Below are 17196 nucleotides of genomic sequence, written 5' to 3'. Positions count from 1 at the left end.
CTGCACTTGACACATTTAGGAAATTGCTTATTCCAGTTACTACACTGAACAAAAACATAAACGCAACATGTAAAGTGTTGGTCCCATGTTTCATGAGCTGAAATAAAATAACACAGAAATTGTCCATTCGCACAAAAAGCTCATTTCTCTCTAATTTTGTGCACAAACTTGTTTATATCGCTGTTAGTGAGCATTTCTCCTTTGCCAACATAATCCATCCACCTGACAGCTGTGGCATATCAAGAAGCTGATTAAACAGCATGATCATTACACAGGTGCACCTTGCGCTGGGGACAATAAAAAGCCACTTTAAAATGTGCAGTTTTGTCACACAACCCAAGGCCACAGATGTCTCAAGTTTTGAGGGAGTGTGCAATTGGCATGCTGAATACAGGAATGTCCACCAGAGCTTTTCCCACCAGAGAATTCAATGTTAATTGAATCAATAATGTTAATTGTTCAATAAGCCGCCTCCAACGTCATTTTAGAGAATTTTGCAGTATGTCCAACCGGCCTCACAACCGCAAACCACGTGTATGGAGTCATGTGGGTGAGCGGTTTGCTGATGTCAACATTGTGAACAGAGTGCCCCATTGGGGTGGTGGGGTTATGGTATGGGAAGGTATAAGCTATGGACAATGAACAAAACTGCATTTTATCGATGGCAATTTGAATGCACAGAGATACCGTGACGAGATCCTGAGGCCCATTGTCGTGCCATTCATGCGCCGCCATCACCTCATGTTTCAGCATGATAATGCACAGCCCCATATCGCAAGGATCTGTACACAATTCCTGGAAGCTGAATATGTCCCAATTCTTCCATGCCCTGCATACTCACCAGACATGTTACCCATTGATCATGTTTGGGATGCTCTGGATCAACGTGTACGACAATGTTCCAATGCCCGGCAATATCCAGCAAGTTCTCACAGCCATTGAAGAGGAGTGGGACAACATTCAAAGGCCACAATCAACAGCCTGATCAACTCTTTGCGAAGGAGATGTTTTCACGCTGCATGAGGCAAATGGTGGTCACACCAGATACTGACTGGTTTTCTGATCTACATCCCTACCTTTTTTAAAGATATCTGTGACCAACAAATGCATATGTGAATTCCTAGTCATGTGAAATCAATAGATTAGGGCCTAAAGAATGTATTTAAATTGACTGACTTCCTTATATGAACTGTAACGCAGTAAAATATTTGAAATTGTTGCAAGTTGCATTTATATTTTTGTTCAGCATAATAAGCATGCACCCATTTAAGAAAATGACTGTAAAAATTGTTAAATCCCTGTGGATTGATGAAGAATTTAACAATTGTATGGTTGAGAGTGATGAGGGAAAATAAATGGCAAATAAGTCTGGCTGCACAACCGATTGGGAAACGTACTGTAAATTGAGAAATAATGTGACTAAACTTAACAAAATGAAGAAGAAACTTTACTATGAAACAAAGATAAAGAACAATAGTAAACAGCAAATGAAATTTTCGGGAGAAAGGCGAACTCAGCTCCATTCATTAAATCAGATGGCTCATTCATCACAAAACCCACTAATATTGCCAATTTAGACATGACATACCAACAACATACTGAACTGACACTTCCATGCATAACTGACCAAATAATGAAAGACAAGCATTGTAATTTTGAATTCCGTAAAGTGAGTGTGGAAGAGGTGAAAACATTGTTGTTGTCTATCAGCAATGACAAGCCACCTGGGTCTGACAACTTGGATGGAAAATTACTGAGGATGATAGCGGATGACATCGCCACTCCTATTTGCCATTTCTTTAATCTAAACCTATAGGAAAGTGTGTGCCCTCAGACCCGGAGGGAAGAAAAAGTCATTCCGCTACCCAAGAATAGCAAAGCACCCTTTACTGGCACAAACAGATGACCAATCAGCCTGCTACCAACCCTTAGAAAACTTTTGGATAAAATAGTGTTCGACCAGATACAATGCTATTTCACAGTAAACAAATTAACAAATTAACAACAGACTTTCAGCAAGTGCGTTCAATGTGTAGGGGGCACTTACACAAATTACAGTTACAGTTCATATAAGGAAATCATTCAAATTGAAATAAATGAATTAGGCCCTAATCCACAATCTTTTTATTATCGATTTCTCTCAGCTAATCATCAGACAATCTTTGAATTTGTTGCATGTTGCGTTTATATTTTTGTTCAGTGTAAATCTTGTAATGAATGATGTGGAAATTGAATCACCCTGGATTGTAAACTGTCATGATTAAAACATATTGATACAACAGTAGCTAAGATGGGGAGAGCTCTGTCCATAATAAAGAGCAGCTCTGCTTTCTTAACATTGCTATCAACAAGGCAGGTCCTACAGGCCATAGTTTTGTCGCACCTTGACTACTGTTCAGTCGTGTGGTCAGGTGCCACAAAGAGGGACTTAGAAAAATTACAATTGGACCTCAAATGCAGTGGCAACCCGTCATTCAGGGAATTATTTTGCACAGGCTTGCCTGTTTTGCATGTTATTTTGGCATTAATACGTGTCACATATCAGTTTGCAAACAGTGTAAAAATATATATATATATATCACTAAGTTAATAAAGCTGCATACAAACATGGTCTCTTTTTTGTTTTCTTGAGTAAGGCAGCTCCAAAATGCAGGTGTTTCAGCCTAGCTCAGTGCTTTCTGTGGTAGTGGGGCAGCCAGCAGAGAATACGGAGCGTTGCGCCGTGATTGGCTCAGTGTTCTGTCACTCATGGGGACACTGCATCACCGCCAAGTCAAAGGGGAGAGCTAGAAAATTCTAGTCCCTTGGGTGCTGCCATAGAGTTACATTAGAAGTTCCCATCCAAGAAGGCTCAAGGTCATTGGCCACAGATAAAATGACATCAAATCACGTAATATGTACAGTAGCTTTGATTGGACTGATCAAGTCAATATTATACTTTGAAAATCTTAGCTGGCAGTCATCATCATGAATCAAGTCGACAATCCAGTGGAAAATCCTTTAAAATCCTTGTCATATGAAGAGAAATTATAGATAAAATGTATCGGTGCTCATCAGCCATTGGACATAAACATTACACAACAAGTTGGAAATCGCAAATTCAACAATGAGTGGTTTGGAAGGAATCAGTGATCGTGGCTAACGTTAACTGCAAGCATTACAAAGCAATCACTAGCCTGTTTGTCAGTGAAGTGGGTGTGTGGTCCCAAATCTGGGATTAAGGGGCTCTTTTCCAACTTTAAAATGATAAACATTCAACTTTGACCATGCTGTCAATGAAGCATGATTTGTGCCGTGCTCAATACAACTGTTAACTTGGAACAGCGAAAACTTGTCTTCAGTGAGTTCAAGACAACTGGAACGTCGGGAATATAGGAGCTCTGACTGGGAAAATAAGTTTTGAACGGTCATCCAACTCGGAATTGTAAATCCGGCCTCTTTCTAGAGCTATGACCTGAAGATCAATGACGTCATCATGATTCAATCTTGTTTTTTTCTGAGTTCCCAGTTGTTTTGAAAGCAGCATAAATCCAGAGAATGCCAGACTTTGATGACAAAATTTGCCCACAAAGGACCACCGCACCACCTTCCTGTTCAAGTGAGCACAGCACAACAATGTGAGTCCAAAGATGTATTGTATGCTGCTGCATAAATGATGTAATATGCCAGGCAGATATGTATACTGTAGCTAAGAAAGTAATACTAAGTGTATGTTGTGTAGTAAGATGTTAGTAGCCCATGTGCCTCACCCTAATAATTTGGTCTCTTTACCCCTCTTAATTTCGCCTACTGTTCTGACTTGGTGGTGCACATGTAGCCTATAACCTATTTTAGAGAAATATCGAATATTGTAAGAGCTTTCATTGTCTGCTTATATGCCCCCTTTATTTATCCTATGGTTCTGACTTGGTGTACAAGGAAAGCACTGTAAGAACGGCCCATGTTCTGAATTCTGTCGCTGTACATTTCAAAGGTGCTAAACAAATAGTTATATTGACTACGTCCGTCCTAGCTCGCTCATTAATGTCTTAATCGAAATTACGGATTGCCTCTTATCCGCTTGTCGTCCCCTTATGCCATAGTTTGTACATCTCAATTGTTATTAGAAACCACATTTGTTAAAGCAAGTCAGCCATATCAGCTTTCTGTTAAAGGCAGTAAATGAGGCTGAATGAACTGGCTCCACTGAAAGCCAAGTGTAGCAGTGGTAAGATGTTGGGACTGCTGTTGGGACAGTTTATGTAGGCCGTTTATGGCCACCGTTTGTCACTGTTATAGTGGAATTAATGTATTCTTTAGTGTTGTGTTGTGTACTGGCTTTGCTGGCATGCATCCCACTTTCTTTCTTTGCCCCACCAAGATTTACATGCTACTGCTTAAATGTACACGGAGAGCTAACATTAATAATTAGCATGTCAATCTCTCCTCGCTCAAAGTAGAGGAGAGATTGACTTCATCACTACTTGTGTTCGTGATAAGAATTGACATGTTGAATGCACCGAGCTGTCTGTTTAAACTACTAGCACAAAGCTCAGACACTCATGCATACCCCACAAGACATGCCAGCAGAGGTCTCTTCGCAGTCCCCAAGTCCAGAACAGACTATAGGAGGCACACAGTACTATATAGAGCAATGACTACATGAAACTCCACATCAAGTAACTCATGCAAACATTACAATCAGATAAAACAACTGATAAAAATATAGCTTATGAAACAGCTGTGAATAGACACACAAACACAGGCACAGACACACACATGATAACATACACACTATACACACACGGATACATAGATTTTGTTTTCTAGATATGTGGTAGTAGAGTAGTGGCCTGAGGGAACACACTTAATTTGTTGCAAAATGTTTTGAATTGTTTATAACTGCCTTAATGTTGCTGGACTCCAGGAATGTTATCTTCTGCTTTGGCAGCAGCTAATGGGGATCCATAATAAATACAAACACAAACATTTGATTCATTTAGCAGACACTCTTATCCAGAGCGAAATACAAGAGCAATTAGAGTTAAGTGCCTTGCTCAAAGGCACATCAACAGATTTTTCACCTAGTTGGCTCAGAGAATCGACCCAGTGACTTGTCACTTACTGGACCAACGCACTTAACAGCTAGGCTCCCTGCCGCCCCCAGCTTCAAACAGCTGAAAATGCAATATTATTGAAAAGATAATCCACAGCGGTTTAGATGGTACAGCGATTCTCTACACATGACTTGTTTGTCATTTAAGCTGAAATTAGGCGAACCATAAACATTTTAGCAACCAGGTCTGCGATTTCTGCATTTTTCACCATTCATTATATTAACGGAATCAAAATACGTATTGCTGCCTACAGAGAACTTCAACAGACCATCAATGTTTTATATTGGTCATTTTGTCGCCATCTGTTGGCCTACTCCACATTTACTGAATTGGAAACGCTTTCAAAATAATAGTTTTTCAAAAACACAGAGGGTATAAGTGGTCCTCTCTAACGCGTAGGCCTGGCATAGCATGGTCCAGCATTCTGTAAACAACAGTCAGACTACAGACAATGTGGTGATAGAGGGTTAACAAAGCATCAACATTTCTGTTGTGAAAGGCCATAATATCATACACACCATTCTTCACTTGAATACTTACCATACCCATTTGCAGATGGGGCTCTGATTCCATGTCAATTCCAGTTGATGGAGGTAAGCACCTAGCCCCGGGAAGTAAGGGTGCTAAAGGTGCTGCAGAACCCCCTGAAAAATCGGAAATCAAAAAATAAGAATAAAAAGAATGATGAGTGCACTAGGCCTGTAAAAGTCCTGTATTAGTGGTTTGATATAGCCGTTTGTAGCGCTGTCAAGAACATTTTCTCAGCATTGCCAGGCCTATATTTCAAACCATGAAAAACAAAACGAATCTGTTCCAGTTGATCAACTCTAATTATTAATATTTACCTAGCTTGTATTGTTAACCTCAACAAATACTCAAATATTCCCAGGTACCAATCACACAACTTCACACAGTAAATGAAGAAAACAGAACATACAATATTGATATCAAACATTGTGTACAATAAAGCTGTGACATCACATAGGGGTTCAATAAAGCTGTGACATCACATAGGGGTTCACCATGACATGTACAGGTTTCTTTATTGCAGAAGATGCATTGTAATGTTGGAATCTCATTTATTTTGCCATGTCAATCATATCTCTTTATACTGTTTTATTGCACGTTTTTGCTCATTCTTTAGGTGGTTCCCGGTATGCTTTGCGCCACAGGGACAGTTCAGGTGTTACAGGTGGACAGAGAATGTCTGTCACAGACACCTTGAAGAGTGAGAGAGGGGGTTGAGGAGGGGGAGGAGATGTAAGTCATCATTGGTGGTATGCGTTTGGTGGGGGCAGATGTAAAAAATTGTCCCTTTCCATTTTTCCTCCTTAACCTGCTCTCGATTATAAAATCTAAATCAATAATAACACTTGCAATTTTTTCTTAGAAAACAGACGAACAGGAATAATGACAATGCTTTATGTAATTCAGCTGGTGAAAGAAAGTCCTCCAGCTTTTTTTTAATCAGAGCTATTTCTTTTTTCTTTCTTAATTATTTCTTAATGATTTTGTCCTACTGTCTGTGACTGTAACTTTAACTGTGCTGCTCTCCCTCCCCTCGTGTCCGTAGGGTGGGTTTATCAGGAGCAGGATGTCTGCATCCACGCCCTTATGTTTGTCGTCACCACCCCCTCTGGGTCCGGTCTCATACGGTGGTGACCCTCATGACCACCTCGCGGTTGGATGTGGGTCTGATGCGAGGGTTGCTGGGCCTCAGCTGGCTGAGGATGTGCAGGATGGTGTAGCCACAGTGGTGGTTGAGAATAGTCCTAACACGCTGGCCTGTCCGGCCCATCCTGTCAGCCGTGGGGAGGGTTTCGTGGGGAGGGTTTCGACCCCCACGCCCCCCACACTTGCCGCTGGAGCTGATGGGGTCGCCCAGGTCCTTGGCTTTCTCATAGTTCAGTACTTTCCACTGCTGGTTCACTGCCTGCCAGCGCTTGAAGATCCGGTATACTGACGATCCCTCGTGGATTATAAGGCCTGGAGAGAGAATCCAGACAGACATGAAAATTAGGAAGGAGTAAGAGAGAGAGGAAGAGAAAGAGGGAGAAGAGAGAGAGCACAGGTATGAAAGTGAGACAAGCATGAGTGATACAAGTGGTAGGAGAAAGAGAGACGGTAAATAGAAGAGAGATGGAAGGAGGCAAGCAGACAGAGAGACGGTGAATAGAAGAGAGATGGAGGGAGGCAAGCAGACAGAGAGAGGTGAAAGATTGCAGAATGTGAATGGCCAGACAAAGAGGGAAACAGATGAAAGGACGCAGAGACGGGAGAGAAAGTAAGAAAAAAACTCTTTCAAGCAGAAAGTATCATAGGCTACCTTTGCACAAGTGTGCTGTAAATATTTAAACAGTCTGGATGTTCAAGGCACTTCAGAAGTGGTTGTACATTTTCACCTGAGACATATCACACAGGCTACGACCTCTCTGAGAAACAAAGACCAAAACAAACAAATTGCTCTCACTCACTTACATTCTCTAACACACACACCTCAAGTCTTACTGGAACACTGGAACGTTTCAACCACCATTCCTACATTCAAACTCTGGGAGCATGTAAGTATTCTCCTTTCTTTTCATACGCAACTCTACACATCATACCTGCAATTGCAATCACAAAACCGTATGTTTATCTTTGACAGTATGTCAGTGAGGTCTACGTCATAGAACCGTCTAGCTCACCTATGCAAACGATATCCATGAAGCCGTACATGCCATAGCAGATCTGGAAGAGCAGGTCCTGGCGCTGCCACTTGGCCGAGGGGCTGAAGGACGACCACACCAGCCAGGAGATGCTGGCGATGAGGAACAGAGAACCCAGCATAATGGCTGCTATCTGCACCTTCTCTATCACAGTCAGAGAGATGGCTTGCCACTGGAGAGAGTGAGGGGGAGGTTGAGGGAGAGGGGATGGGGTGGAGGGGGAGAGAGAGAGAGAGAGAGAGAGAGAGAGAGAGAGAGAGAGAGAGAGAGAGAGAGAGAGAGAGAAGTATAGAGACAAAGAGAGAGGGGAGTCGGTGGATCAATGTGTGTCTTTTTGGTGGAGATAATTATCTGTGCACTGATGTCATGCAGCCACAGGCAAGAAGATTTGTTTTGTTATATCTGTAAGTATTTTGGGAGCATTCGAGTGGGACGATATGCTTAGCATCCACACAAAACATTAGATTTGATATGGAACTCCTGAGGAGGGGACAGTGCTTGTAGACACACAAAAACACGCAAGCACACACGCATACACACACAGACACACACTGTACCTGCAGTGGGTTCTTGGTGCTGATGGCAAGGACCTGGTACTTGAAGTAGCAGAGCTCACAGCTCCAGGAGCCTCTCTCGCTGATCCAACGGATGAGGCATGGCTGGTGGGTACAGCGCACAGATCCGTCACAGCGACACGGGCTCAGCAACTCCCCCTGCAGGAGACAGAGAAGGAAAACAGAGACAGTATTCTGTTAAATCTCTCTATATACAGTGCCTTGCGAAAGTATTCGGCCCCCTTGAACTTTGCGACCTTTTGCCACATTTCAGGCTTCAAACATAAAGATATAAAACTGTATTTTTTTGTGAAGAATCAACAACAAGTGGGACACAATCATGAAGTGGAACGACATTTATTGGATATTTCAAACTTTTTGAAAAATTGGGCGTGCAAAATTATTCAGCCCCTTTACTTTCAGTGCAGCAAACTCTTTTCAGAAGTTCAGTGAGGATCTCTGAATGATCCAATGTTGACCTAAATGACTAATGATGATAAATACAATCCACCTGTGTGTAATCAAGTCTCCGTATAAATGCACCTGCACTGTGATAGTCTCAGAGGTTCGTTAAAAGCGCAGAGAGCATCATGAAGAACAAGGAACACACCAGGCAGGTCCGAGATACTGTTGTGAAGAAGTTTAAAGCCGGATTTGGATACAAAAAGATTTCCCAAGCTTTAAACATCCCAAGGAGCACTGTGCAAGCGATAATATTGAAATGGAAGGAGTATCAGACCACTGCAAATCTACCAAGACCTGGCCGTCCCTCTAAACTTTCAGCTCATACAAGGAGAAGACTGATCAGAGATGCAGCCAAGAGGCCCATGATCACTCTGTATGAACTGCAGAGATCTACAGCTGAGGTGGGAGACTCTGTCCATAGGACAACAATCAGTCGTATATTGCACAAATCTGGCCTTTATGGAAGAGTGGCAAGAAGAAAGCCATTTCTTAAAGATATCCATAAAAAGTGTCATTTAAAGTTTGCCACAAGCCACCTGGGAGACACACCAAACATGTGGAAGAAGGTGCTCTGGTCAGATGAAACCAAAATTGAACTTTTTGGCAACAATGCAAAACGTTATGTTTGGCGTAAAAGCAACACAGCTCATCACCCTGAACACACCATCCCCACTGTCAAACATGGTGGTGGCAGCATCATGGTTTGGGCCTGCTTTTCTTCAGCAGGGACAGGGAAGATGGTTAAAATTGATGGGAAGATGGATGGAGCCAAATACAGGACCATTCTGGAAGAAAACCTGATGGAGTCTGCAAAAGACCTGAGACTGGGACGGAGATTTGTCTTCCAACAAGACAATGATCCAAAACATAAAGCAAAATATACAATGGAATGGTTCAAAAATAAACATATCCAGGTGTTAGAATGGCCAAGTCAAAGTCCAGACCTGAATCCAATCGAGAATCTGTGGAAAGAACTGAAAACTACTGTTCACAAATGCTCTCCATCCAACCTCACTGAGCTCGAGCTGTTTTGCAAGGAGGAATGGGAAAAAATTTCAGTCTCTCGATGTGCAAAACTGATAGAGACATACCCCAAGCGACTTACAGCTGTAATCGCAGCAAAAGGTGGCGCTACAAAGTATTAACTTAAGGGGGCTGAATAATTTTGCACGCCCAATTTTTCAGTTTTTGATTTGTTAAAAAAGTTTGAAATATCCAATAAATGTCGTTCCACTTCATGATTGTGTTGTTGTTGATTCTTCACAAAAAAAATACAGTTTTATAACTTTATTTTTGAAGCCTGAAATGTGGCAAAAGGTCGCAAAGTTCAAGGGGGCCGAATACTTTCGCAAGGCACTGTATCTCCTGAAGGCATGGACAACAACTCCAATATTTTGATCCTAGACTTTTGATCCATACCAGCGCTAGAATACCTGATTCAGCTAAGCATGGTGTGGATAATTACTAGATTTGTTGAATCCAGTCTGTTAGTAAATGGTTGCTATAAGCCTGCAAACCATGGGACCAGGCACTACCCAGCTAACAATTCTAGCACAGGAGACTGCTGAAGGGAGGACGCCTCATAATAATGGCTGGAATGGAGTGAATGGAATGGTATCAAACACATGGAAACCATGTGTTTTATGAGCTCGATACCATTCCATTAATTCCATTCCAGCCATTACTATGACCCTGTCCTCCCCAAGGTGCCACCAACTTCCTGTGAATTCTAGGGAGAGAGAACATTTTTGTAATGTTACCCATAATGCTCCCCTAATGTTTGAGTGTCCAGTTTAGCAATTGTTAAGGGAACATTCTATCTATGTTAGCAAAAACCTTCTGAGAACATTTCTATATAACTTATCTAGAATGTGGTTACAATGTTCTCAGAATAAACAGCATTAATGTCGTAGACATTTTATGGGACGTTGCAAGAACATTCCTGTGTGTAGTTTTCTAAGTGTTAGGAGAATATTCCATCAATGTCACAAACGTATACTACTAAAGTATGTGGACACCTTCTCGTCGATCATCTCATTACAAAATCACGGGCATTAATATGCAGTTGGTCCACCCTTTGCTGCTATAAACAGCCTCCTCTTTTTTGGGAAGGCTTTCCACTAGATGTTGGAACATTGCTGCGGGGACTTGCTTCCATTAAGCCAAAAGAGCATTAGTGAGGTCGGACACTGATGTTGGGCGATTAGGCCTGGCTCACAGTCAGCGTTCCAATTCATCCCAAAGGTGTTTGATGGGGTTGAAGTCAGGGATCTGTGCAGGCCAGTCAAGTTCTTCCACGTCGATCTCGACAAACTATTTCTATATGGACCTCGCTTTGTGCACGGGGGCATTGTCATCCTGGAACAGGAAAGAGCCTTCCCCAAACTGTTGCCACAAAGTTGGAAGCACAGAATCGTCTAGAATGTAATTGTATGTTGTAGAGTTAAGATTTTCATTCACTGGGACTACGGGGCCTAGCCCGAACCATGAAAATCAGCCCCAAACCATTATTCCTACTCCACCAAACTTTACAGGTGGCAAATTGGGGCAGGTAGTGTTCTCCTGGCATCCGCCAAACCCAGATTCCGCCAAACCCAGATTCACCCAACTGCCAGTTAGTGAAGCGTGATTCATCACTCCAGAGAACGCATTTCCACGAGCTTTACACCACTCCGGCCGACACTTGGCATTGCGCATGGTGATCTTAGACTTGTGTGCGGCTGCTCGGTCATGGAAACCCAATTCATGAAGCTCCCAACGAACAGTTCTTGTGCTGACGTTGCTTCCAGAAGCAGTTTGGAACTTGGTAGTGAGTGTTGCATCTAAGGAGAGACGCACTACGCACTTCAGCATTCGCCGGTCCCGTTCTGTGAGCTTGTGTGGCCTACCACTTTGTTGCTGAGCCGTTGTTGCTCCTAGTTTTTTCCACTTCACAATAACAGCACTTACAGTTGACCGGGGCAGCTTTAGCAGGGCAGCAATTGGACGAACAGACTTGTTGGAAAGGTGTCATCCTATGAAGGTGCCACTTTGAAAGTCACGGAGCTTGGAGATTGCATAGCAGTGTGCCCAATTTTATATATCTGTCAGAAATGGGTGTGGCTGAAATAGCCGAATCCACTAATTTGAAGGGATGTCCACATACTTTTGTATAGACAGTGTACAAAGAACATGGTTGCCATGTTCTCAGAACGCAAAATATTAAAGTTCTAGACACGTTTCATGGGAACGTTTGTACATTTGTGCATCAGTTGTCAGTTGTCAGGACATCCCCTGATTTTCTACATTGTAGAATAATAGTGGAGACATCAAAACTATGAAATAACACATATGGAATCATGTAGTAACCAAAAAAGTGTTATATTTGAGATTCTTCAAATAGCCACCCTTTGCCTTGATGACAGCTTTGCACACTCTGCATTCTCTCAACCAGCTTCACTTGGAATGTTTTTTCAACAGTCTTGAGGGAGTTCCCACATATGCTGTGCACTTGTTGGCTGCTTTTCCTTCACTCTGCACCCTAACTCATCCCAAAACATCTCAATTGGGTTGAGGTCAGAAATTGTGGAGGCCAGGTCATCTGATACAGCGCTCCATCACTCATCATCCTTCTTGGTCAAATAGCCCTTACACAGCCTGGAGGTGTGCTGGGTCATTGTCCTGTCGAAAAACAAATGATAGTCCCACTAAGCCCAAACCAGATGGGATGTCATATCGCTGCAGAATGAGGTAGCCATGCTGGTTAAGTGTGCCTTGAATTCTATACAAATCAGACAGTTCCAGCAGCAAAGCACACCCACACCATAACACCCCCTCCTCCATGCTTCACGGTGGGAACCACACATGCCGAGATCCTCCATTCACCCACACAGCATCTCACAAAGACACAACGGTTGGAACCAAAAATCTCCCATTTGGACTCGAGACCAAAGGACAAATTTCCATTGATCTAATGTCCATTGCTCATGTTTCTTGGCCCAAGCAAGTCTCTTCTTATTATAGGTGTCCTTCAGTAGTGGTTTCTTTGCAGCATTTCGACCATGAAGGCCTGATTCACATTGTCTCCTCTGAACAGTTGATATTGAGATGTGTCTGTTACTTGAACTCTGTGAAGCATTTATTTGGGCTGCAATTTCTGAGGCTGGTAACTCTACTGAACTCTGATGAATTTATCCTCTGCAACAGAGGTAACTCTGGGTCTTCCTTTCCTGTGGCGGTGCTCATGAGAGCCAGTTTCATCATAGCTCTTGATGGTTTTTGCGACAGCACTTGAAGAAACTTTCAAAGTTCTTGAAATTTTCCAGATTGACTGACCTTCAAGTCTTAAAGAATGATGGTCTGTCGTTTCTCTCTATTTATTTGAGCTGTTCTTGCCATAATATGGACTTGGTCTTTTACCAAATAGGGCTATCTTCTGTATACCCCCCCTACCTTGTCACAACACAACTGATTGGCTCAAACGCATTACAATGGAAAGAAATTCCACTATTTAACTTTTAACAAGGCACAGCTGTTAATTGAAATGCATTCCAGGTGACTACCTCATGAAGCTGGTTGAGAGAATGCCAAGCGGGTGCAAAGTTGCCATCAAGGCAAAGGGTGGGTAAAATATTTTTTTACATTTGTTTAACACTTTTTTGGTTACTACATGATGTGTTATTTCATAGTTTTGATGTCTTTACTATTATTCTACAATGTAGAAAATAGTAAAAAAATAAATATAAACCCTTGAATGAGTAGGTGTTGACCAGTAGTGTATTTGGCTATATCCCGTACCTCTTGTGGCATGAACATTTATTTTCACATTTTGCAATGTAAAAATTCTAATAAAAGTGATCAAAGTGAATTTGAGTTGCCTCTTCGTTAATTCTCCTGCCCCCACAAAAAACATAATGTGATAAAGTAGATTTTCAGATTTTCAGCCAAGGCCTAATATTCAGCACCCCCGATGAATTTATATACATTTTCCAAAATTATAGAAGTACTGCTTTGTTCAGAAATAAATTAAATCATTCAAAATAGCCTACTACACCATGAGAAGGCCTATAATTTAGTCACAGGGGATCAATAGCTTTTAAAAAAAAAAATATTGCCTAGCTGTTGACTGTAGCCCAATAACAAGGAATAGCCTACAGTCGGGAACGCGGTGGATATCTGTCAGTAAAAAAACAACAACAAAAAAGTTTTTTTGCAATATTTCTAATACAATCAGTGGCGACCAATCATTCATAAAAAAAATAAATAAAAGCACATTAATTTCCCATTAATGCGTGTCACATACCAGTTTGCAAACAATGTACAAAATAAAAATAAACATAATTGAGTTAATAAAGCCACATACAAACATGGTCTAATGTTTGCTTTCTTGAGTAAGGCAGCTCGAAAATGCAGGCGTTTCAGCCTCGCTCAGTGCTGTCTGTGATGGTGGGGTTGGAAGGGAAATACGGAGCATAGGGGTTGGCTATGTTCTCTAGTTGCACCATGATTGGCTCAGTGTTCTGTCACTCATGGGGACACTATGTCACCGCAAAATCAACAGGGAGAGCTCGAAAATGTAAGCCTCTTGGGTGCTGCCATAGAGTTACATTAGAAGTGGCCATCGAAGAAGGCTCAATGTCATTGACCACAGATAAAGTTATGTCCAATCTTCTAATATGTACAGTAGCTTTGATTGGACTCATCATGTCAACATCATACTTCCAAAATTTTAGCTTGCAAGCTTGAAGGCATCATCAAGAATCATGTCGACAATCTACTGGCAAATCCTTTTCAACCCTTGTCATATGAAGAGAAATTATGAAGAGAAGTTATAGATAAAATGCATCGGTGCTCATTGGCCATTGGACATAAACATTACACAACAAGTTAGAAATCGCAAATTCAACAATGAGTGGTTTGGAAGGAATCTATGGCTAACTGCAAGCATTGCAAAGCAACCACTAGCCTGCTATTCAGTGGATTGGATGTTTGGTCCAGGTCCGGGTTGAATTATTGTTATTATTTAATTTTTATTGAACCTTTATTTAACTAGGCAAGTCAATTAAGAACAAATTCTTATTTATAATGACGGCCTAACCCGGCCAAACCCGGACGATGCTGGGCCAATTGGGCGCTGCACTATGGGACTCCCAATCACGGCCAGGTGTGATACAGCCTGGATTTCAACCAGGAACTGTAGTGACGCATCTTGCACTGAGACCACTGCGCCACTCGGGAGCCCTCAAGGGTCTCTTTTCCAAGCTTAAAAGGATAAACATTCAACATTGGCCGTGCTGTCATTCCAGCCGCTTTCAAAACAACTGGAAACTCTGGGGAATCTGACTTCAGTTGAGTTCATGACAGCTATGAAATTGGAAAAAAACGAGCTCCGACTGGGAAAATACATTTTGAATGGTCATCCAACTCATCCGTGGGCCTCTTTCTAGAGCTCTGACTTCAAATCAAATCAAATTGTATTTGTCACATGCGCCAAATACAACAGGTGTAGTAGACCTTACCGGGAAATGCTTACTTACAAGCCCATAACCAACAATGCATTTTTTCGAAAAATAAGAGTTAAGAAAAAAGTCGTTACTAAATAAACTAAAGTAAAAAATAAAAGAGCAACAATGAAATAACAATTACAAGGCTATACACAGGGGGTACCGGTACCGAGTTAATGTGCAGGTGTACAGGATCACTAACATCATGATTCAATCTTGTTTTTCCAAGATCCCAGTTGTCTTGAAAACACCATAAATCCAGAGAATGCCAGACTTTGATGACAAAGTTTAATGACAAAATTTGCCCCACACGAAGGACTGCAGCACCACCTTCCTGTTCAAGTGAGCACAACAAGGTGAGTCCATAAATGTATTGTATGATGTGGCATAAATAATGTAAATGATATACTGTAGCAAAGAAAGTAATACTAAGTGTATGTTGTGTAGTAAACTGTTCGTAGCCTATGTGCCTGTTCCTAATAATTTGGTCCCGTTTCCCCTCATAATTTAGCCTACTGTTCTTCTGACTTGGTGGAGCACATGTAGCCTATAGCCTGTTTTAGAGAAATATCATCATCGAATTCTGTAATAGCTTTCATTGTTTGCATATATGCCCCCTTTATTTATCCTACGGTTCTGACTTGGTGTACAGAGAACACTGTAAGAACCGCTCATACTCTGAAGTCTGTCACTGTACATTTCAAAAGTGCTGAACAAATAGTTATATTGACTACGTCCGTCCTAGCTCGCTAATTAATGTCTTAATGGAAATTACGGATTGCCTTTTATCCACTCGTCGTCCCCTTATGCCATAGTTTGTGCATCTGAATTCTCAGTAGAAACCACATTTGTTTAAGCAAGTCAGCCTTTTTTTAAAGGCAATTAATAAGGCTGAATTAACTGTTTCGTTGCAAGACAAGGCAGCTATAATAGTGGTAAGGCATTGGAACGGCTGTTGGGACTCTGCTGTTGGGACAGCTTTATGTAGGCCCTAACAGCTTGCGGGCACCGTTTTTCACTGTTATAGTCTAATTAATGTATTGTTTAGTGTTGTGTTGTGTTGTGCAGTGACTTTGCTGGCATGTATAAAAAAAATTATGGGAGTTTGCCCCACCAAGATTTTTCCATATTTTGTTACATTACAGCCTTATTCTAAAATGTATTAAATCGTTATTTTCCTTCATTAATCTACACACAATGCCCCTTAATGACTAATAAAAAAAACACAAAACTGAAATATCCCATTTACATAAGTATTCAGACCCTTCACTGAGTACTTTGTTGAAGCACCTTTGGCAGCGATTACAGCCTCAAGTCTTCTTGTATTGGGGGAGTTTCTCCCATTCTTCTCTGCAGATCCTCTCAAGCTCTGTCAGGTTGGATGTGGAGCGTCGCTGCACAGCCATTTTCAGGTCTCTCCAGAGATGTTAGATCGGGTTCAAGTCTGGGCTCTGGCTGGCCCACTCAAGAACATTCAGAGACTTGTCCCGAAGCCACTCCTGCATTGTCTTGGCTGTGTGCTTAGGGTCGTTGTACTATTGGATGGTGAACCTTCACCCCAGTCTGAGGTCCTGAGCTCTCTGGAACAGGTTTTCATCAAGGATCTCTCTGTACTTTGCTCCATTCATCTTTCCCTTGATCCTGACTAGTCTCCTAGTCCCTGCCACTGAAAAACATCCCCACAGCATGATGCTGCCACCCCCACGCTCCACCGTAGGGATGGTGACAGGTTTCCTCCAGACGTGAAGCTTGACATTCAGGCCAAAGAGTTCAATCTTAGTTTCATCAGACCAGTGCTCAACCTGTTTGGTGGAGCACTGCAGAGATGGTTGTCCATCTCGAAGATTCTCCCATCTCCACAGAGGAACTCTGGAGCTCTGTCAGAGTGACC

At 41.9% G+C, this 17196-nt stretch overlaps 1 protein-coding gene across 1 annotated transcript in view; it reads right to left on the bottom strand.

The window, feature by feature from the left end:
* Nucleotides 1-6158: 6158 nt before the first annotated feature.
* LOC110528219 (E3 ubiquitin-protein ligase MARCHF9) overlaps nucleotides 6159-17196 on the bottom strand; it is a 31631-nt gene continuing 20593 nt past the window's right edge. Inside the window, exons 2-4 of the mRNA XM_021610082.2 lie at nucleotides 8362-8517; nucleotides 7784-7976; nucleotides 6159-7082 (exon numbers count right to left, since the gene is read on the bottom strand). Coding sequence (XP_021465757.1) covers nucleotides 6745-7082; nucleotides 7784-7976; nucleotides 8362-8517 — 687 coding nt within the window. The 3' untranslated portion in view covers nucleotides 6159-6744. The remainder of the gene's footprint in view (nucleotides 7083-7783; nucleotides 7977-8361; nucleotides 8518-17196) is intronic.

The sequence above is a fragment of the Oncorhynchus mykiss genome, chromosome 7 (genome assembly GCF_013265735.2).
Source record: "Oncorhynchus mykiss isolate Arlee chromosome 7, USDA_OmykA_1.1, whole genome shotgun sequence".
NCBI classification, from domain to species: Eukaryota; Metazoa; Chordata; class Actinopteri; order Salmoniformes; family Salmonidae; genus Oncorhynchus; species Oncorhynchus mykiss.
This window is presented reverse-complemented; position numbering and strand designations above follow the sequence as displayed.